Raw genomic sequence first — 22977 nt, 5'->3', positions numbered from 1 at the left:
TGACTTCACCCTTCTGGTGTCCACTCCCTTTGGGGAGGGAGACACAGACCTAACCCTATTGGTCCCTGTCCTCCAAACAAGATTGAGGATTTTGCAAAGAGGAGGTCACTTCAGCTCTGGACACCTTAGGGGTGTTCCCAGCTGAAGTGGTCACTCCTCCTTGTTTTCCCAAAATGTTCTGCCGGATTTGTCACCAAAAGTGGGGCCTTGTCTGGGGGTTGGGCAACTCCACTAGCTGAAGTGCCCTGGGATACTGTAACAAGAGCCTGGAGCCTTTAAGGCTCACCACCAGGTGTTAAATTCCTGCAGTGGGGAGGGGTGAAGCACCTCCACCCAGTGCAGGCTTTGTTTCTGGCCACAGAAAGCACAAAGGCTCTCACCCCATGTGGTCAGAAACTCATCTGAAAGTGGCAGGCTGATCAGTCCTGCACTCGAAGTTTGGTTAAAATACAGGGGGCATATCTAAGATGCCCTCTGGGTGCATTTTTCAATAAATCCAACACTGGCATCAGTGTGGGTTTATTGTGCTGAAAGGTTTGATAACAAACTTCTCAGACTTCAATGAAGCCATTATGGAGCAGTATGGGTACACTGCACTTACAATGTCTAAGAATGGACTTAGACACTGTAGGAGCACATTGCTCATGCGACAATGCCCTCACCTATGGCATAGTGCACCCTGCTTTGGTCTTGTAAGGCCTGCTAGAGGGGTAACTTACCTATGCCACAGGCAGTGGTTTGTGGTCATGTTACCCTGGGAGGGCTGCCATGTCAATTTGTCTTTTTTCCCCACCAGCACACACAAGCTGCAATGACAGTGTGTATGTGCTTGGTGAGGGTTCCCCCAGGGTGGCATAATATATGCTGCAGCCCTGGAGGACCTTCCTTGGTCACAGGGCCCTTGGTACCATGGGTACCTTTTAGGGATTTACCTGTCTGCCAGGGGTGTGTCAATTGTGGGAACAATGGTACAGTTTTGAGAAAGGACACTGGTGTTGGGGCCTGGTTAGCAGGATCCTAGCACAATCCCAGTCAAGTCAGCATCAATATCAGGTGAAAAGTGTGTGTGCGTGGGTGGGGGGTTACCATGTAAAAAGGGGCACTTTCCTACAGGGGTTCTGCAATACACAAAGACCCCAAATCATAAATCCTCTCTTACCAGACAAATAAGTGGCATAGGGTATGTATACACTCAATATCATGGAGCTCCAGCAGGCACTGGTTGGCATAAGAAAGAGGAACCTCATGAACTAATATTAGCCCCAACAGATAATTAACAAGGAAGGCAAGACACATTAGACGGCTCCTCTACCCTATGCTTATTTTAATATGTCCCATCATTAACTCACTTAAAATCTGACAATATTACAAGAGTACGCTTTGCGGCAATGAAAAACACACCAGGGACTGAGTTCAAAACATGGGCCCTCATTATGAACACGGCGGTCGCAACTGCAGGGTTCATGGTGGTGGTCAAAACACTACCAACAGCGTCCCTGGATCCCCGCCGGCCGCATTAGGAGCATTCCTGTGGGCCGACGGGCAGAAACATTGTTTCCGCCCGCCGGCCCACAGGAATGCCTGGCTGGGACATTGACGGCGGCTCCACATAGAGCCGACGCCAATGCCTCTGTGTGGCGGGTGCAGCTGCACCCATCATGCAGATCACTGCCCGAAATTCGGGCAGTGACCTGCGCGATGGGGCACTGCACCGGGTCCCCTGCACTGCCCATGCCAAGTGCATGGGCAGTGCAGGGGCCCCCAGGGGTGCCCCGGTGCACCCTTTCCACCAGCCTTTCCCTGGCGGGGAAACCCGCCAGGGAAAGGCTGGGGGCGGAGGAATCATTATCCGAGGGGCAGCACCGCTGCCCTGTCAAATAATGTTTCCGACCACCACCAGGCTGCCTGACGGAGGCAGCCTGGTGGTGAGTGAGGGCTACCGATGGCAGCCCTCATGGGGTTCTTTATGTGGAAGTGTGGCCCGCCATGCCGGATGGCGGTTTTACCCTCCACTGCCGGCATGGCGGGCCACACCGCCAACTTCGTAATGACCACCATGGTCTTCTGAAGCAAAGGCAACTTAGGTATTGAGGAAAAAACAAAGCTATGCTCAGTGGGGAATCGAGGTCATGCATAGGGAGACAGAGAGATACCAACTAGTTCTTCCAGAATGAACGATGGAATCTATCAAAAGGGGAAAAGTTTCTTAAAGGGGACTATCAGCACCTCGAGGGAGACACAAAATCTGAATACACAACTGCAAATTCACCTTAAAGCAAATAATGAGAGAAAATACATAATAGTAGGACAACAGGCTACGAGGGAAGAAGCATACTGGCACTGGATGGCCTCAACCTCACCAGTTAACAACCTGTCTCATTCCTAACAGGAGTCAATATAAAAGGAAAGAACCAAGACATACAGTACGCAACTCAAATTGGCTTCAAGGAATGTGGCAAGTCTCAGACAACCAACCACACAAAGTGAAATGCTAAATCTGATTAGGGCATGGGACATCATGTGTCTACAAGAAACCTGATCCACGGGTTCATTTGCAATAGAAGGGTGTCAGGAGATTTATTACCCGGCATGTGAAACACCACCTTTGGCAGACCATCAGGAGGACAAACAATTAATGTTGCAAATGCTGTCAATGCTAGCATTATAATGGAGCAACAAAATTCAACAAACCAATTAATGATCTTGAAATAATATAACCTGGGTAGTTGTGCTGAACCAATACTTATTTTTAACATATATCTGAACCTTCTCAACAAGGATTACAAAAGCACAGTAGAAACCCTTAGAGGGCAGGCTTTGCAGCTATGAAGGCTGTGAGATCATAGTTGGTGGCAACTTTAATGTGACAAATCAAGGGCTCACCCATGAAAGTGATGTGGTCACTTACAAGAAGGAAAATGTCACGCAGGGCAACACAGTGAGAGATATTCTTCAGGCCCACAAGCTACTCTCCATCAAGTAGTCAGCAGCAAATATCTGGAGGTAAACTATTGCAGCATACATAAAGGTGGGACCAAAGAATATTCCAACTACACCTCAACGAACATAAGTTCAGCCCATATACAATTAGCCATTCTGGAATGGACGGAAAGTGGCCATCTACCTCTGATAGCAAGATTCCTAATGGAATTTGAAACAGGAAGGGATCTTGAAGTGGTGACTATCCCAGAAGGGACAGAAGCTTGTAGGAACATCAAGAAACTCAAATGGAGCAAGATCATCCACAAACGGTTTAAAAATTGGCAACTCCAGCAGATGGAGGCGAATCCAGTGCCAAAGGTGAATAGTGAAATGGAGCAGATATCAAGATGGGTCACCACAATAACATCTGGATAAAGGTGCTTAACAGGAAACAGATGTATAGTACCATTAGTAACCTAGAAGAGTTGCTCCTGTCAAAAGAAATCCCTGGTACAGTGAGGCGGCCAAAAGACATAAATCAGTCTTAAGAAAGGCATGCAAAGTCTATAAATAAGTTAAGACAAATCAAGCAGCAGAATGATCCTTGAAGGAAATACAAAAAACTTACTAGCATTATCTTTGGGTGACAAAGAGAAGCTATCATGAGGACAATGGCGTCAAGTTCACACAGTTTAAGGGAGCAATTAACAAGCCCAATTCTGGAACTACATCACTTCATTACATAGCACCACTTATACAAAAGGAAACTGCATATCGTGGAAAAAATGAATGGTACATTTAAAAACGATATACAAATTGGAAGAAACAGTCAACGGAGATAAAAACATTATTAAGAATAAATGCAGGCCAGAGATAGAGTATGGGGATGTATTTAATTGCCCTGTCCCCCAAAAAGCCCTAGGGTAGGTAGGATCCAATGGTGAACCAGGGCCAAACGGCTTGCCAGGCTCCTTATCTAACTCAGACACTAACATCTGGCCCAGGCAATTAACACGACTGTATCAGGCTGCTTTCCTTTGCAAACAAGGTCCTCAGTCATGGTGAGGTGCCATTTTACACACTATACAGAAAAAAGGGACTACAGGAGACAAAAGCATATGCCACAATCTTATTAAGAGCAGTAGAGCAATGGGCACAAAAGGAAATATTAATACCTTTTTATCAAACTGGGTTCAGACAGAAGTCTTTAACTGTAGACAACTTAGTTGTGCTATCATATCTGGCCCACCACACCACTTGCTCTCTACAGCAACTAGGTTTTGCCTGCTTTGTGGACTATTCGGTTGCTTATGATGGTGTGGATCAATATATATATATATATTGGAGGAAACTGTCAGACTAGGGCATTAACAAGCACTACCGAAAGCTGGCATGGTAGTATACGCAGACACATGTCTGCAGATTACATTGGGATATGAAGATAAAATCTCTGTAAAGATTTACACAACTAGGGGCATCGAACAAGGGTGTGTTTTGGTCCCCATATTGTTGAACCTGTACATAGCAGACTAGGGTAATGCAATAAACAGAGTAGAAGCATTCCCAGCAAGAACTGGCCAGTATAAAGTCCTGAACTTACTATATGCTGATGTATTATATCAGAACAAAATAGGCCTACAGCATTCCCTGGCAAAGCTCCAAACATACAATGAGTGCCATTAGATACTGGCAACCTAACAAAAGCAAACCAATGGATTTTGGAAAACTTATTAATAAATGACAGATCTTGATGAGATTAAGGGCCTAATTACGTGTTTGGCAGACGGGAACACCTGTCTGCCAAACTCCCAACAGGGTGGCCACCGCTGTAGTCCCCGCCAGACCTATTATGACTTTCCCGCTGAGCTGACGTGTGGAAACCAAGCCCAGAGGGAAAGTGGCACCAGTCTTGCTGCCGGCTCATAATTCGAGCCGGTGGCAATGCTGCTACCCGCAGGGGGCGCAAGCACCCTTGCAATGCTCACTGTCTGCACAGCACACAGACAGTGAGCATTGCGAGCGTGCTGGGAAGGAAGTCCCATGCATTGTCCATGCCAAGTGCATGGACAGTGCAGGGTGCCCCCTGTGGTCCCCTACACCTGCTCTCCACCAGATTTTTCATGGCCATGAAAAGGCTGGCGGAGAACCAGGTCGTAATCAGCAGGGCTGCGCTGCATGCATCGTCGCCCTGGCTGATTGTGGCCTGCACCCACCATCAACCCGTCGGGATTGCCAATCCCAGCAGAGATGGCGGAACCCTAGCAGTGTGACCATCAGGGTCATAATGTGGCGGTCCGACCGCCACAGCAGTGGCGGTGCTGACCACCACCGTGTATCTGGCAGTCTAGTGACTGCCAGACTCGTAATCCTGCCCTAAGTCTGGAAAAAGTCAAATACACCACAATTTACAACTAACTGGGGGTTTGGCTATGAAACACGACTAGGGCGTTGACCCACTTAACATCAATTCAGAAGCATGCCAGTAACCTAAATGCACATTTATACAGTCCATCAGTAGAGGCCACCATAAGGGTATCAAAGGCAAAACTGATACCCACAGTTTAACATGGGCACTAAGCCTTTCTCCCTAAAATGGAGTTAACACAAACAGACGTATCTTCCATTTACGCCAGTACACTCGATTCACCCAGTTATGGTTAGAATTTGGCCTATTAAGACAATACATGGTATGTAATTCATCATTTATCAAATATTATTGTGAGGTAATTTAAGCCAAAGTGGACTCGCTGAAGCTTGTCCTACAAAAAAATCTTTAAAGCGCACGATAACATCTGGGCCGCATATTTAGATATGGTAATACTCAATTTGGACCTGGATCTCAACGAGCTTCAAAGTTCTGCTCGTTCTGTTTTTTGCAGTAAAGCCAATTCTGAAGACGCAAGTCGTGACTTTATCAAGAAAAGCGAACTACTGGGGAAACATTTCTGGTATGATTTTAATTAATCATATACACATAAAATTGATTAATTCATTCAGTGAACTCGGAGAGCAAATTCTGCACATGGCCTTACCAAAGTGGAATCCATGATGCCCATCATGGGAAAAAGCAACACCGGCAGCAGCGCCGTGACGGCCAGCGGCAAGGCCTCGAAGCACCAGAAAAGCGCCATCAGGATAATCACAAAGGCACAGCTGGCTTCCTGCAGACACAGAAGGGACGAGGGATAGATAACTAGAATTAGGCTTGTATACAGAGTGTGCCACACACAGAGTGCAGAAAATAACATGTGGTGGACTGCAGACAGAGGGGGCAAAAAGAAGGCAACACAGAGACCATTACAGAGAGGGTATCAAAGACATAGTACGTGGTAGACCAAAACTGGATGATAACAGGGAGATGGTAGCACTGAAATGGAGCACAGGGATGAAGGAACACAGAAGACAGTAACTTCAAGAGGCGTACGCCTCACAGAGTGGTACTACACAATCACTGGTAGGCACAGGATACCATGCACACACTCACAGATGCTGCATGAAAGACAGCTCATGCACAGGGCTAAACACCTTGAGGTTAACACACAAGGCATACAAGGCTACGAAGAGTATCCAGACATGTTACATAGAGAAAGGTGATCATGAAAAGAGGAACTTTCATAGCAGGTGAAGACCGGTCAGACAGTCAGGCTTTTCTCTCTCTTCACACTGGGTCTCAAACGTTACCCCCAGTGTGCCCCCAGTAGAAGAGATCGGTCTATGGCCTAATACAGAGACCTTTGGGCAACGTCTTTGTTCTAATCTCACCAGGTGACCTTAGGGGCATATTTACAAGCCTCATGGTGCAGGGCAGACATGCACTGTAGTGACAAAATACAGTGCATTTGTGTTCTTTCCCCCTGCGCTGGCGCACAGATTGCTGCCAAGAGCCCAAACAGGCACCCTTGCACCATGGTGCAGGAAGGGTGTCTGTGTTGTCAGCAGGATTGTTTTTGTGCAGGAAGTGGCACTTTTCTGCACAAAACAATCCAGGGAGGCATATTCCTTTTCCTATGTGTGCTGCAGAAAGCAGCACACATAGGAAGAGGAAACAATAAGGAGAATAAAGATATTTCTACTTGTTGCGCCTGCCCTTGGGAGGCCTACAGTTTTGATGCATTCCCAAGTTTACAGATTCTTGTAAATCTGGGAATGAGTCAAAACCCATGGGTGTTGCTTTGGATCACCCACCTCAACGCCCATGGTACGCCTGCCTGACACAGTGTAGGCACCACAGCGACTTTCACTACATTGCTTTACACCATATCTACAAGGCCATGGAAAGCCACACAAGGTGGCTTTGTGTCGGCCTGTAGATATGGGACTGCACTATGAACTGCTGGTGTGTCACAAAAAGTGACACGCCGGCAGTGCATGGTGCTTGTAAATATGCCCCTCAGTCTCTCATCCTTCTTGGGTTGAGAAGGTGAGCACCTTCGAGTTGGGTAACAGTATAACCAGTTACTAGAGTGATGTGCAGATTTGGTGATAAAGCACACTGCAAGCTTCCAGTAAATATATATATAACATCGAGCCTCATTCGCTAAATTATTTTGTCCTCACATAGCCCGCAGTTCACTGACATACTATTTGTGAGTACAAAACACCTTTTTATAATGTATGGAAGCCCTTAATAATAAAAGTCTTTACGAATTGTATAAAAGCAAATTGTGAGCCATTGCAACTGGAGGGAGCATGAAAAAGGTGTGACCGTCCTACTTATGATTCGAAAGGGGCATATGTATGTATGTATGAAAGTGGTATTTGTATAAGATATTCTGCCATCCAAAAAACAGGCATTACACTGGGAGCAGCATCTATGCTTATTTCCAACTCAGAATACCTAGAGTATCGACAATCCCCAAAGTATAGAGGTGAGTGAGTCACTGGAGGCTCAAGTCAGATGCCTGGCTCTGGTTCAGCTCTTCATCCCTTTAGCCCAAAATTAGCTGGCCTTTCATATGGCCTCCTCTGTCTGCGTCCAACCTCTAACCTTATGCACCAAGAATGAAATACAAATCATTAAACTTTGATGTCAAACAGGAGCCAGAAAGGGATACTTGTTTAGTGGTTGAATTACACAATGTTAAATTAGAAAACCAGGGATAAACGCCAGGTTGGCCATTTGACACAATTCTGTGATTCTGGGCAATTGTTTTATTTTAATGTGCCACAAATGTTTTCTTTATTGTATAGGAAATTTGGGAGGATGTGTGCAGAACAAAAATCACTCTTTTTTATGTTGCCCTCAAGGGACTTAAATGGTTCTCTGTGTGAAATAAAAATATCACAGATGTAGGGTGCCCATGGCAGCTGATTTGCCCCTTAGTTCACTAGTTGGGCTGTCATTGGGGTGGTGGTATGAATGCTTCTAAGCTGATGTTTAAAAACTATCACTTTTAATAAAGGCCACTCAATGCAGTAATATAATTGGATCTGCTATGGTTAAATGCTTGTTAAAGAAATATATTTTTTTGAATTTTGAAGACACTTTATCATACTGTTACATAATATTTGTTGCACAATTTCCCTGCCAAATCTTCCAGTGGCAGAGTCTTGGCTTGGCTCTTGCTGTTGATTTGTTGGCACACCCACCTGTACTACAGTACTGTGTATACCAGTTCATCAAGTTCCCAGTCTTTCAGTATTCACACTATTCACACAAAGGAGCAACATATTTTTTTACGAGATTCTGGCTGGTTTCCACGGAAGAGTTGTGCATTGGCAACCTCAAGAAGTTGTTTTAAAGTTACCTGTGCATTTGTAGCATAAAATGAAACATACAGCACTCAAATCATTGATTTTCCCAGTCCCAGCACTCGGCCCTAAGTAAGTCTGGGCCAGATGTAGCAAAGGTTTTTACCCATTCTGTGTCTATGGGAAAAAGTGTTCGTACATATGGCCCTCTATGTTGTTTCTTATAAACCACCATTGCCTGCCCTCTACCTGTCAGGCTGGATGCAGTGATTACTGTGATTGTTTTTTCTTTAGAAGCCATGCAGCAGCATTGGCATAACGTCTTCTTTGAGGCAGCCTGGACCGCATGGCACACTCTGAATTTACAGAATTGAGCATGGGCACTGCTGGGTCATTCAGAGTGCACACAATGAAGCCTTTGTAGTGACCCTGCTGCCAGTGCTTTAAATGGAAAAATAGAAGTGCAGGTACTCTGTGATAGAGTACCTGCTTGTTTCTGAGAAGTGCCGGTACTCTCCAATTAAAAGTATTAGGTTTATCTTGAGATATGCCGGTACTCTCCCTCTCAAAATAAAAAAGTGCCGGTACTCAGTACCGGAGAGTACCGGCCCATTTAAAGCACTGCCTGCTGCTACATAAGTGGATTCTGCTGCTTGGAGTCTGACTCCAACACTTGAGGGAATCGGACGGCGCTACCAGCAAGCTCCCAGTGCTGACAGAGCTCCTGTGGCTTTGGTTGGCAGTGGTGCTAGAATATATTTCAGACTGGGAGTGCTGCCATCAGTGTTACATCACTGAACGTATAGAGATTCTGAAAAATCCAAGAATCATAAAAGAACAAGTGTCGCAAGCAGGAGAGTGGTAAGTGTGTAGTATATAGATGGTCTTGCATTTATGAGCACACTGTCACAAGTATATGGTTAAAGCATGTGTGGTAGCACACTGTCATTTATAGACACCGCAATTCACATTAAAAAGACCACTAAATATGCACAAACACACAGTTTTATTGATAATCCTATATAGCGCATAAACAATAACATGGGAAATCGTGTTTCAGTAAATATTTGTCATATGCCCACCACCAAGTAAAGTATCCTGATTTGGTTTGGTTATACTAAAATCTTTATTTCTATCACAACTTGGATTCAGAAATAAAGCACTTCAGTTGTGCTTTCCTGACTGTTAGTTACTTTGAAACATTTGTACTGTTTATAGATATTCACATTTTGTTGAGTGTTAGGAGATACTGCCATGCTACAGTCTCTCCTTTCACATCTACAAGATTGTCACATAGTTCACTTTACAAAGTACTCATACTTGGCATAAAGAGGAAGGAAAGTAAACACCAGTACTCATGTTAAAAGTGTAAGCAGCAATTTCCCAGAAGACTAGAATGACATATGACATCTCTCTTTAAACTCACAAGCATGACAAGATAAAAATACAATTTAAAGTAATGTGTAAAACACATTCATATTGGAACACCACAATGCCTATTTTAGGGGTGCTGCGGCAACCCCTACCTCCTCCTTGTATGGCTTACTTCCAGGGCCTAGTGCCCTCTCACGGTCAAGGAGCTGTTGTAGATGGACCTCCCTCTCGCCTCTGGGCCCTGGTGCATAGCACCAGCTGCACCACTGGTAGCTGCGCCTCTGCTAGAGTTGCCCAAATGCCTTCACCAAATGCCCCCACATGGGAATTGGACCTACCCTTCAAATGACTGATTTTCCTGGATCTGGTGACACATTTACATTAGCCGGAGGTGTCACATGTGTGTTGTGAAATACAATAAGTGTCTTCACAGGATAAATTAATGTGGGTGTTTCGAAATGTCAGCAGTGTATTTCCCGTTTACGATCGTTAGAAGGCCCCTAGCCCCAATGACCCCTCCGCCTTCTTTCCCTTTGATCAATTAATCAATGGATCTGCTAGTTCACCTCAGGAGAGGTAAATTGAAAGACGTAATTTTCACAAACTGGAACGAAGGGCTTAGGGACAGTCAGAGCGAGGTGTAAAGGAAACCAAGACGGACAAAGGAAGCGAGCCACTTGGAGAGAGAGAAAAAACATTTAAAAGCAACGATACAAAGAGAGAGAAATAAAAAAGGGAGACCTGTCAGAATAAACACGTGGTAAAAGAACGATGGAGTTGATGAGAATAAAAAAGAGGCGTATACAAATACTTAGTAGATTTATAAAACGTGTTATGCAAGCAATTACTCTACCACTCCGTGCTCAATGTCAGTGGTGTTGCTGATGGTCACAGTAAGCACCCCTCTTCAAACACATGATGTCACCCTATTAACTGGACATCAACCAGATGGATAGCAGCTGTTACCTCTTGCTTGCCCTTTGCCACCCCTATCACCAGTGGTGTAACAAAACTTGAGGGCCCCCACTTGCAAAGTACCTAGAGGGGACCCCCTCCCCACTGTACTTAGTCAGGGGCCTGCCACCTGTGCACAGTGTACTGTGGTGAGGGGGCTCCCTGGAGCTCAGGGGCCACCCTCCTGCATCGCAAGGGCTGCAGGGACCTTTGTTACACCAGTGCCTAGTGTTGCCCCTGCTATTGCTGATCTCGGGGGGATGAAAGCTGTGGCAGGAGCTGAAAGTAGACAAGGGCCTAAATGCCAGATGTAAATAGTCTGCAAGCAGTGATCACAAATTTTATACCAACTTTTTGTGATGTGTATGCAATTTTGCAATGCAACTTATGTACTAACAGGTTGTCTCACAAAGGGCTACATGTACGAAACATAGGTTTTGCGACTCACAAATTGTGAGTCAGCGTGACTCGCAATCTGCGAGTCGCAAAACCTCATGTTCAACAGTGTCAATGACACTGTTTGTGATTCGCAAAGGGGTCGCATATGACCTACCTCATGAATATTCATGAGGTAGGTTGCAATTTGCTACCCCCTTGGAAATGGCCGCCCTCACAGGGATGGTGGCCTGCTGGAGACAGCAGACCACCATGTCTGTGACTGCTTTTAAATAAAGCAGTTTTAAAAAAAAAATGCAGTCCGTTTTCCCTAAAGGAAAACGAGATGCATTTCAAAAACAAAAAAATGAAAAGTTTTCTTTTCATTTTTTCAGAGCAGGCAGTGGTCCGTAGGTTACTGCCATTCACAAAGGGGAAGGGGTCCCGTGGGGACCCCTTCCTGTTTGCGAATGGGTTAGCACCAGTGTGACACTGGTGCTAACTGCAATTGTTTTGCCACCGCATTCGCAGTCACAAAATAATCATACATGGGACTGCGACTCGCAATTAGGAAGGGAACACCCTTTTTGCGATTCGATAAATAGTTTACTGAATCACAAAAATTGGTCTGAACATCCTAAAGTGCATTTTGCACGTCGCAAACGGCCCGATTCGCTGTTTGCGACATGCAAAATGCTACGTACATGTAGCCCAAAATCTCTATTTGAAGGGGGTCGCAGAACGAGAACAATCAACAATTCTCAAAAGAGAAGCTGTACTATCTGGGTATCATATTTCATTGTGATTAGTAATTTAGAGGGGATGCTCCTTTCATACCAGTTTCTAACTGTAATTAGGAATGAATCAGTAAATCCTTTTTGCGATTCTGAAAGGATTTTTCGAATCGCACAAAGGGTTTTCCTTCATGTGGTCACATGAACTTGTTTACTATCTCAAATGTCCCCTAGTTGCCTTGCTTGAGATCCTAAGAAGAAAATAGGAAGCTCTTTTGGATGGGAGCTAAAAAGATTGGGTCAGCCCTCTGGTTAAAAAAAATAGATGAGAGCATTTCGTTACCTTTGGCCTTTTAGTGAATCAATATCCCTTTTCAGGAACAACTCTTCGTCTACATGCAGCTTCTTTCTGGGTTGAGGCTGTCAGCAAGGCCCAGTCCTTCAATGCAGGAGTAAAGGGGTCCTGTCAAAGCTAGCCAGAAGCTGAATAAATGTCTGCCATAATGCACCGAAGATCGCTGAGGTTCTTTATGCCACCCTTCTTCCTTCACACTCTCTTTGGCCAGATCAGGAAAGATTGCCTGAAGATCCGTTTTTGGGTGCAAGCATAATGGGATGTGAGGTTCTCAAGATAATTCTGGACTTCCCCTCTGAAAATCTTTCTGTATGATGCATAGCACCTTGAATATCATACGTTCCTCTACTGAAAACCAGTGGAATGATTTCATGGGAAAGGAAAGTTGGGAATGTTTAACGTGAAATATTTGCTAGCTTTTGATCAGTGTTTTTGCATTCTGTTGGCAAACATCATATGGAAATAGTACACATGTAGAACTAATCTTAGAAATGGGACCTGGCTGGAAATCCTAAACAGCCCCATGGGAGGCACAACTATAATGATGCCTGGAGTTTTTATGGTTGGGGCATGGCAGCCCACCCTTCCCTGAAAGCAGCCTCTTTGCCTGAGGCCCACTGGGGAAATGCCAGCCTGAAAGAATGGGCAGCTGGATGGAGGAATCTCTCAACCTGAAGTAAATTTGGTTTTTCTGTGTATGAGATTTGAGCTTAGCATGGGAACTGTAAAGTTGACATTGTGGATTCCGCCATGTATTCAAACCCAGTAGAGTCTCAGCAGGCAGAGCCCATTTTGATTCCACAGCTTTAGTAAATGCAGGCCAAAGAGTCTTGCATAGAACATGCCAACAAGAGGTGTAACGTGCTGAGCGCCAGACTTCTAAACTCCAAAGGCGCTGCCACTGCTATGAATAAAGGTCATCTGTCTCTTTGAGTCATGATAGGCGTGGTAGTTGTGAAGGTGTGATTTCTGGCCTTGGTGAGGGTGGCAGTGCCAATATTGCTGCGGTCATTCAGCTTGGACAGAAACATCTATGTCTGATGATTCAGTGGACTACTGCATCTACTGTGGAGAACTGACCCCATGGTAACAGAATCAAATTCTGTTGGGCCAGTCAACGATTTCACATTTTTGAGGTTGATAAAGTAAGAACATATGGGCTCTAAAACTGAACTCGTCTCTCATCTGTACATGGTAATTTTCTAGGGAGAGGTCAAGCAATGATTGGTCAAGGATAGTGAATATGCACACTAGTTCAGAAAAAGAAGGATGCTGAAGCATGGTTTATCACACTTTTGTGCAATAAAATGAATCGTGAAAGTCACGTGCTGCAACCTATAAAATCTAACTCTGATTACTGAAGAGAAATGTGTGTGTAAAGGATTTTCGTATCTCTGGGTGTGAGTACCTGCCCTGTCACTTACTGTCCTGAGCAAGTTACTCTTACTTCCAAGTGTATCCAGAACAGTGTGACACTGTGCAGGTCTCTCTCCAGTGCCTTGTATTGTTTACTTAAATTCCATTCAAGCAAAGACTCACAATTTCAATGTTTCTTAAACAAAGAAAATCTACTAGAACCCAACTGTTACTTTATTAGGGTCTTCACTGATATCAACCAAGTAAAACCCCCTGGGCCCTCAAATATCAATTTACCAGCTTGAACGTGAACTATAGACAAATTATGACCCATTTTTCTATCAACTTACCTGGAGAGAATGTGTGCTAGATACATGACAAACCTGTCAGGTTAGTACATAATTTGCATCGCAAAAGACAGGTATTTGATTTATTGTTTCGAGTTACTTGCACAATTTTCATCCAAGTGCACACACTAAAGGAATCCATACCTCATCTTTTGGAAAGACCGTCAAAGTCGCGGGAGCCCAAAGACCGCCAGTGTTGGCAGTCAGAAGACCCCCGTATTTGGAGTCACCCAAGGTTTTCCACCCAGTTAAGGGCGAAATCCAACATCGTTGGCCCGACTGACAGCGGGTGAGAGCGGTTCCACCACCAGCACCGCCACATCAAAAGGACCCTCCCCGCTGTAGTACGAGATTTAGTATGGCATGGCGGTTCCTGCACGGCAGTTTAGTGCTGGTGATGAACACACCGACACCCATCCCCTCTCGGACCACCAACTTGCCCAGACAGGTAGGGTGACCGTCCGAAAGGGGTGGGGTGTTGTGTGCAGGTATGTGGTGTGATTGTGTATGGGTAGCGGTATGGGTGTGTGTGAGTGCTTGTGTGTATGTATGTGTGTATGGAGGGTGTGTGTATCTGAATGGAAGCGGAGGAGAGGGGAGTGTGTCAGGGTGCGAGTGAGTAGGTGTGTGTGTTGGGATGCATGTGAGTAGGGGTGTTTGTATGAGTGCATGCGAGCGAGTGAGGGTGTATGTGAGGGAGTGTGTTGATGAGTGGGGGTTTGTGTATGTCAGTCAGAGAGCGAGTGGGGTGTGTGTATGTCAGTATGAGAGTGAGTGTGTTGATGAGTGGGGGTGTGTGCATGTCATTTTGAGAGCAAGTGTGTTGATGAGTGGGTGTGCAAGTATGAAGGTGTGCGGATGAGTGGGGGTGTGGGTGTGTGTGTATGAAGGTGTGTGGATGAGTGGGGGTATGTGTATGAAGGTGTGCGGATGAGAGGGGTTGGGGTGTTTGTATGTATGCCTGCGGTCAGTTGGGGGTGTGTGTTTGCAAGTGTGAGGTCAGGTGGAGGAGTGTGTTTGCAAGTGTGCGGTTGGGTGGGGGGTGTTTGCAAGAGTGTGGATGGGTGGGGGATGTTTGAAAGTTTGTGGACAGGTGGGGCGGTGTGTGGATGGGTGGGTTTGCGTGTGCGAGCGACAGAAATGGGGATTCCTGTCACCAGTTGTGTTACCGCCATGTGGTGTGCCGACTCGTAAAACTACTGGCTGGGAAGCATCCCGAAAAACGAGTCCTGAATCACGAAGTCGTGGAAAATGAAAGCCAAACAACGCTTTTGTTTTCCACGACTTCCTTGTTCAGGGCCTTAACCACGCATGTGTGAACCACGTACATGCGTGGTAAGGCACAGAAGGAGGGAGTCAATGCGATGAAGGAGGAGGTAAGTTGGGCTGGGAGTGGGGCTGTTTTTTGGGGGGTGGGGTGGGGGGCTCGGGGTGAGTAAGGTTTAGGGGCGGGGGATGGGGTCAGGGTTTAGGTTTTAGGGTTGGGGTGGGGGTTGGGGTGCTTTAGGTTTTAGGGGCGGGGTGGGCAGTCGGGTATTTTTAGTTTTTGGGGGTTGGGTGGGGGGCTCGGGGTGATCAGGGTTAAGGGGCAGGGGAGGGGGGTCAGGGTTTAGGTTTTAGGGGTGGGGGTTGGGGTGCTTTAGGTTTTAGGGGAGTGGGTTGGGGTTGTGGTCATTTTGGGGGTGGGGTGGTTGTGGGGGTGGGTGGGCTGCGGTAATTTTTAGGGGTGGGGGTCAGGGGGGACGCATGCTGGAACCATGCATGCTGATCACTAATGCCTTTATCAGGAATGCCTTTACAACAAAAAATTGTTGTTAAGGCATTCGTGGTAAAGGCATTAGTGATAACAACAAGGTCGTTGTTCCGACCTCGTTGTTCAGGCATGGGTGATTGAAGCACTTGTTGTTCTGACATACAACCCTACCGGCTATCTTATGGCTGCCTCCGGGCCAGAGGTACTCACCTCCAGCCCCGCAGTCCGACCGCTCTGGTGGTATTGGTGGTGTTGCAGTGGTTTGCCTTCGGCCAAACCGCTGCAGTCATAATACGGCGGTCTGCACCGCCAGTCTGGTGGCAGTCTTCAGACGACCACACTCGTAATGAGGGCTTAAGTCAATACTAGAGCAAGGTTCATGTAAAAATATGACTGCAGATGTAAGAACACTAGTGATCATAAATTAACAGAATGTAAAAATTATAGAAGCAGGTGTAGAGGGTCCCTTTGTACCTTTCAGACCAGGGTCCCTTTGTACCTCCTGCAACTAATAGCCGTTAGCAACAATTTCCCTTAAATAATATTTGTACAATATGTGTGTACCACAGACAATAGTATATCTGAGAGGCAGGCATTGATCCTCATCAGAAGATAATTGGAAATAGCATGCAGCAATCAGTATTCAGCAATGATTTCTGCATGTTTTCCTTATTTTCTGCCAGCTTGTTATTTGGAAATATTGGGCCTGGTTACGAGTTTGGTGGAAAGGTTTCCACTGTCTAAATGGCATTGAAATCCCCATCTGCAAACTAGGCGGACTGCCCGCTGAATTACGATGTTGGTGGGTTGCTGAACGAGAGATCGCCGGAGTCCCACGACTCCATCAGCCATTCGCCAAATGTCTCAAGGGCAGCAAGGAGAAAGAAGCTGTCAGAGGGTGGTACAGACAAGGTTCCTGCTATACAGATTACAAAGTGCCTTTCCGTCGATCCCATTTTGGTGGGGAAACCACCTGTTTCGAGATGGCAGAATCGAGGGAAATGGGGTGCAAGCTACCCCGTTTCCTTCTTTCCTTTCAGCTTGATAGTATCAGTATTTCTTTTCAGAGCATTAACATGTTAACATGTTGCCTTGCGGCCACTTCAGAGTACTAGCCCTCTGGGCACACCATGAAGTGGTATACCTTTTGTAACATTTACCTCATTAAATCACGTGGTTTCTTAATATCGATTCCAGAATGTCAATGATGCTTAATACAAAAGTCATAAATCCTAGGTATTCATATATTGAAATTTTGAATATTGATGCTAAGTATACTGTTTTTCTTTTTGTAACAATTACAATTAAGTTATAAATATCCATTACTATAGTATTGTGATTTTGTTATGACAGTTTTAGGTGTTTATGTTAATAATTTTCAAGTTATCTAATTATTGTTTTGATGATTTTTTTTGTAATTGTTCTTTCATTTTTTGAATGTCGTTATTTGTTTTTTGTTACATTTATTTAGCTTATTTTAAATAAGATTTGCAAAACTAAACATTTTGGATTAATGGGTTTTACAGGTTTTTTAACCTCGTAGTATTTTAAAATCTATATATTTAAATGTTCTTATTTCAAATATTTGTGTATTTTTTGTTTTTGTAACAAAATGTTATAATGTGGTTTTATTATTATTTTTAAAAATAAGATTTTAAAAGAAATAATGCTTATATTTTTTTTAAATCTGTTACGTTGGTTCACTTAAGAATGTTTTTTTTAATTTTAAATAATTGTTGTAAAAGTAAAATTACATTTTGATAATGAAAATAATGTGTTACAATAAATGTATGTGTTAGATATAATCAAATATTTAGGATATTTATATTTAGGTTACTTTTAAAAGTTTTATTTATTTAATTAATTGTATTTTTCTATCTTTAGACTTTAATAAGTAATGCATTACTGATACATTTTTTGCCATTTATTTTCTATTTATTTATAAATACTTTTTTTTTTTTCATTAATGCTGGTTCATTTGGATTATGAATAGTACATGTGATCCCCTGAGAGACAAATATTTTCTACAATATTGTTCATTTTGGATTGGGAATATTTCACCCTCACCTCCAAGTTCAACACTGACGTTCTCCAAGTTGATTAATTTGAAATGGGACTAGTAAATCGGACCCCCTAAAACCTCCCTTGCACCTACCATGGTCATACACTTTCCTCAAGGTTCCTTAGTTTGGAGTGAGAATAGTAAATCAGACACCTCCCTTCCCCGCAAGAGTCCAGCGCTTTCCCCAGTGTTGCTTAGTTTGGAGTAGGACTAGTAGATCTCCTTCACCACCCCGAGCCCAGCTTTTTCCCCAGTGTTGCCTAGATGTGAGTAGGTATGCTAACTCTGACCCTCCTCCTCCCGTCTAAGTCCAATACTTTCCCAAATGTTACATAGATTGAAATAGCTAATTTGACCCTAGCCCCCACCCTAGAGTCTAACATTTTCCACACTATTGCTTAGTTTGGATTCGGAATAGTAAATTAGACCCTTTACATATACATTTTCCCCAACAATAGTTGGACTGAAGTTAGAATAGTAAATATGCTCCCTAAATATATGCATTTGCTCCAGTGTTAGTTAGATTGTACTTAGAATGGTAAATCTACCTGCCCTCAAATAGATGCACTTTTACCAATTCCAGGTGGTTAAGATTATGAATAGTAAACGTGACCCTCCTAAATGAATGTAAATTTATGAATACAAGATGTTATAAAATTAAAATTGTTTATGTTTTTGTAGATTGACTAAAAATTGTATGTTTTAGAGAAACATTTATTTGTGAAGATATTTCATTTTATTTCTATTTTACCTAAATAGATGGTTACAAAAAATAAAGATATTTTCTGTTTTTAATTGATCAATTTTTTGTAAATTACATATTTCATTTTTAAAAATAAATATTATTTTTGAGCACTTTTATTGTAAAATATATCTTGTATAAAGAATAATTACAAAATGCATTTGTTTCAATTATACAAATGTTTTGAAAATTCATTGTAAACTTTGAAAAACTAAATTCTACGCAATGCTTTGCAAAAGATAGTGTGAATGCATTTAGCATCTTAAAGGGCCTATGTATGCAGCGTTTAATTGTGTTGCAGTATGAAAGTGTCCATCCACACTTTTGTAAATATGGGCCTTGGTTTTATCTGCAGTGTAACTGAGAAATGTGAAATGGATTTTCCCATGGAAAATGTTATTGAAGAGGGCCAGAAAACTGTCCTAAATACCCATCAAATCTTATCTATGGATGGTCACAAGTATCTGCAATGACCTACCCACATTTAAAGCACTTTGTAACTTACTTTTAAATAAGCAGTGTAAGTGTTGTGGCAAGTTTGCGAAAGTATCACTAACCCTCGCATTTTAGAAGGGATCTAAGGTAAGGGAATTGTTCACATGGAAATATTTTGAGTGTGAAGAACAGAAGAGAAATAAAACAGCTGTGTAAATGCATAATCTAGAATTGCAGATTTACCAAAGTGCAGACATTGCACAGGAGCAGGTTTAGAGAAAAGTAGTGTACCAGTGGAAATATACCAGAAAGGCAGGTTCTTTTACTGAACTCCTGGGACGTTTATGAATAGGGACAAATCACAAATGTCTACATTGTGTAGCTTTATGTCTAAACAATGGGCATTTCCTGATTTTTCTTTAATGGAGCTTAAGTTGTTATTGCAGAAAGTGGTTCATTTGACCATTCCTCATAAATCCAGGCATTCATAATTTGACTCTTTTATTTGATCAAGAATATAATTGGACCTCGCTCGATTAAGGTCCTTTTAATGAGGTAGCTCTGAGGAGTTTTACCTGTAAGGATGAACCGAAAACCTGAGCCTCGTGTTTGTAAACCTGCCCCTTCGACTTACCGTTTAATTGAGTTTAGGGCAGGCCCCATGGAGAAATGCATACAAACATACGTTCTATGCTTGTCAGGTTCAGCAACGTGTTCATGTTGTATTTGCTACGTGTTCTACTGGTACAATAAAGGGATATTCTTTGTCAAAGAAAAGACCTCAGGAAGGACTTTCTTCGTTATTGAAAGTTAACTTGTGTGTAGATTTGTACCAAGCTTTATTGTCTTTTTTCAAGTAGTGTACATAATTCTAACAAGAGCTACAGGTTTCAAGCCTGTTATGCAGGGTGGAATGGGCTGCCAGCATGGAGAGCAGTACTTTTGGAATGCTTTTTATTGCAAGATCTCCATTTTCATCATCTGTTTCAAGAAAAAAATATCTTGCGTACTTTTACCACATAACTCCCCATTGTGACATTTCTGCTTTAAGTGACTCTCCTATAAGAGAAAGATATGTGGTCAGCATAAACATAAGTGCACCCCCATGCACAGTCTTGTCATCATTGATGTTCTTTCAGATGTTGCAGTAATGTTATCAATGATGTCATAGGTCATCTCATGATTTATATATATTTGGGGTAATTAGCAGTGCATGACGCAGGCACAATTTATGGTTAAAGTGCCATGATGTCACTGAAATTGTAACCTAAGTATAACATTACTTTAACCTTTGTTTTTTTTTGTGAATTTTTAAGTAAGATATAATTTTAACCCCATAGCATCACTTTAACTTTTTTATTGTAAAGTAATATTTTATTAACATATGTAACACCAAGCCCATGCTGCTCATGGCCCTGGCCTTGCATCCAATCCCCCGTGGGAAGGCAACCCCACACCTAAAATGGTGTGGGGTTGGCAGATGTGTCCCTTCCCTTGCATGCAAGGCCCTGCATCCAACCCCTCATAACCAGCCAACATCATGCCTTATATCATGCGCACAGTGAGGTTAATCTTCCAAGTCTCGTAGGTCTGCTCTGCATTCAGGCAGACTTACTGACTTTGTCAGAGAGTCACAACACCAAAATATAAAAAGTGGGCCTACTAGCTTTATCAGTGGGTGAGCTAATTGGTATATACAAAGCAGAGCTGTCATCTTACTCCAAAAATCACCAATGTTGTAATCAAATGTATAACTCAGTAATTCACACAATGCAATGTTCAATAATACTGGTAATGCTAAAAATGTTTTATAGAGTTCCAATGAAAAAAATACAAAACAAAAATGTCTTTTTGCACAGTATTTGTTATTGCATTTTGTGGATGAAAAATATTAAAAGTTAGAGTAAGTGACTTTTTTGAACTAAAACCAACATGTCTTTGAATCTTTCTTTTTAACACTTTTCAGCCCACAAAACGTGCACTCCAGCTAAAGAACATACTGCTCCAGTTAGGAGTGTTTTTGAAAAATATGGTAAGTTCTCCTGGGGTCATGGATTTAATGACCCAGGAGACTTAGGACCTCATTACAACATTGGCAGTCCCTGCACTCCAGGCGGTCTGACCACCACATTATGACCCTGGTGGTTTGACCACCAGGGGGTCGCCATCCCCACCAGGAACTTGGTTCCCGATGGGCTGACGGCAGTCAGAGTCCTGGTCAGCGCCAGTGGCACTGAGTTCAGCACCACCGCGCTGATCACATGTCCAGTTTTCACCAGTCTTTTCATGGCAGGGACCTCGCCATGAAAAGGTTGGTGGAAACACAGTGGAGGGAGACACGGGGGGCCTACATTGTCCACAACCATGTCGTGGGCAGTGCCGGAGCCCTACTACCCAGTTCCCTTTGCAGACAATGCACATTCCAAGGGTGCTGTTGTTCTTTGGTATTGGCCTTGGCTTAAGGGAGCTGAGACCAATACAGTGGCACTGTTCCCATCAGGCTTATCGGTGAGAATGTCTTAGTACAATGTTCCCACCAGTCAGCCCGGTGGGAACATCGTAATACGGGGTGGGGTTGAGGCAGCAGGGTTGACGGCCACCTCATCCCTGTGAGTTTGGTGGTTGGCATGTCCGACCTCCAAACACGTAATGAGCCCCTTCATTTTTTTACTGTTGCTTGGGGGCTGCTGCTACTTTCCCTGCAGCCCTCTCACAACATCTGAAGAAGTCTTTGGTGGTGCCCCTGACCATTTTAGGGACATAACCAAGTACAAATAAAAAGTATAAAGTGCCCTCACAGGGCATTATGGGGCGTTCACTCAAGGAGCAGTAAATAATAAATGATTGGCTTCTGCCGCTCATTTATTTTTCATTTTATGTTCATTTTATTTTGGGCGTCCCTGTGCCCACTCAAAACACCTTTTATTAAATAATTATTGAGGAGGTAGGCATGTGGCCACCCTCCCTGAGCCTTTACAGGCCGTAGGGACCGAATCCCCATGGACTGTACTCATTTATTAAGTGGCAGGGAATGCGGCCCCCTCCCCAAGCCTCTATGGTCTCTAGGTACTCCATCCCCTGGGTCTATTTTGTTTTTTATGGGGAGTGGTGGGTGGCCTCCTCTCACCCCACCTCTACAGGCCCTGCGGAACCTATCTCCCTGGGCAGTTTTATTTTTTACGTTAAGGGGGTGCATGGCCCCCATCCTCTAACCTCCACAGGCCCCAGAGACCCCATTCCCAGATACTTTTTTTTAGGGAAGGGGAGGGTGCAGCCCCCTCAACCTGAGGTTTGGTTGGTGCCTCAGTGCCCTACTGGGGCACCCACAAGACGTAGGTGCTGATTATGACATTGGTGGTTATTACCACCTACTGCCGCGGTGATGGCCTCCAGCATACCACTGCGGCGGCGACCATCCGTCCCCCAGATTATGAGCACTGCCTGACTTCCGCCACAATAAGGGCAGTGTTCATACTGGTGGACATGGTGACCTGCCGCTGCTACCACCAGCACCACTCCGCCAGTACAATGCGCCAGCCGTATTTTGAGCCGAAATACAGCCTGGCAGTGTTCTGCTGGTGGGGCGCTGATGGCAGTAGCAGTGCCCCTTCCTGTCGGAAGACCTCCTTGCCCAAGGTAAGTCGGGCGTCTCACAGGGGAGAGGGGTGGGAGGGTGGGGGGTGTTGTGTGTGAGTGCATGTGTGAGTGCTTGTGTGAATGCGTCTGTGTGTGTTGTGTTGTATGCATGATTGTATGTAAGGAATTGCCTGTCACCGGTAGGATCTATAGCCATGGTTTTCGTGACTTTGCTAACGCCACGGAAACCATGGCGGCAGGCAGGCTCATTATGCCGCCGGCGGTACTCTGTGGGCCGCAG

At 44.1% G+C, this 22977-nt stretch overlaps 1 protein-coding gene across 1 annotated transcript in view; it reads right to left on the bottom strand.

The window, feature by feature from the left end:
- LOC138285788 (solute carrier family 13 member 2-like) overlaps positions 1–22977 on the bottom strand; it is a 266384-nt gene that overhangs the window by 211037 nt on the left and 32370 nt on the right. The window contains exon 2 of the mRNA XM_069226166.1: positions 5955–6083. Coding sequence (XP_069082267.1) covers positions 5955–6083 — 129 coding nt within the window. The remainder of the gene's footprint in view (positions 1–5954; positions 6084–22977) is intronic.

The sequence above is a fragment of the Pleurodeles waltl genome, chromosome 3_1 (genome assembly GCF_031143425.1).
Source record: "Pleurodeles waltl isolate 20211129_DDA chromosome 3_1, aPleWal1.hap1.20221129, whole genome shotgun sequence".
NCBI lineage: Eukaryota > Metazoa > Chordata > Amphibia > Caudata > Salamandridae > Pleurodeles > Pleurodeles waltl.
Note: the sequence above shows the minus strand (reverse complement) of the source record. Positions and strands in the feature narration are given on the sequence as shown.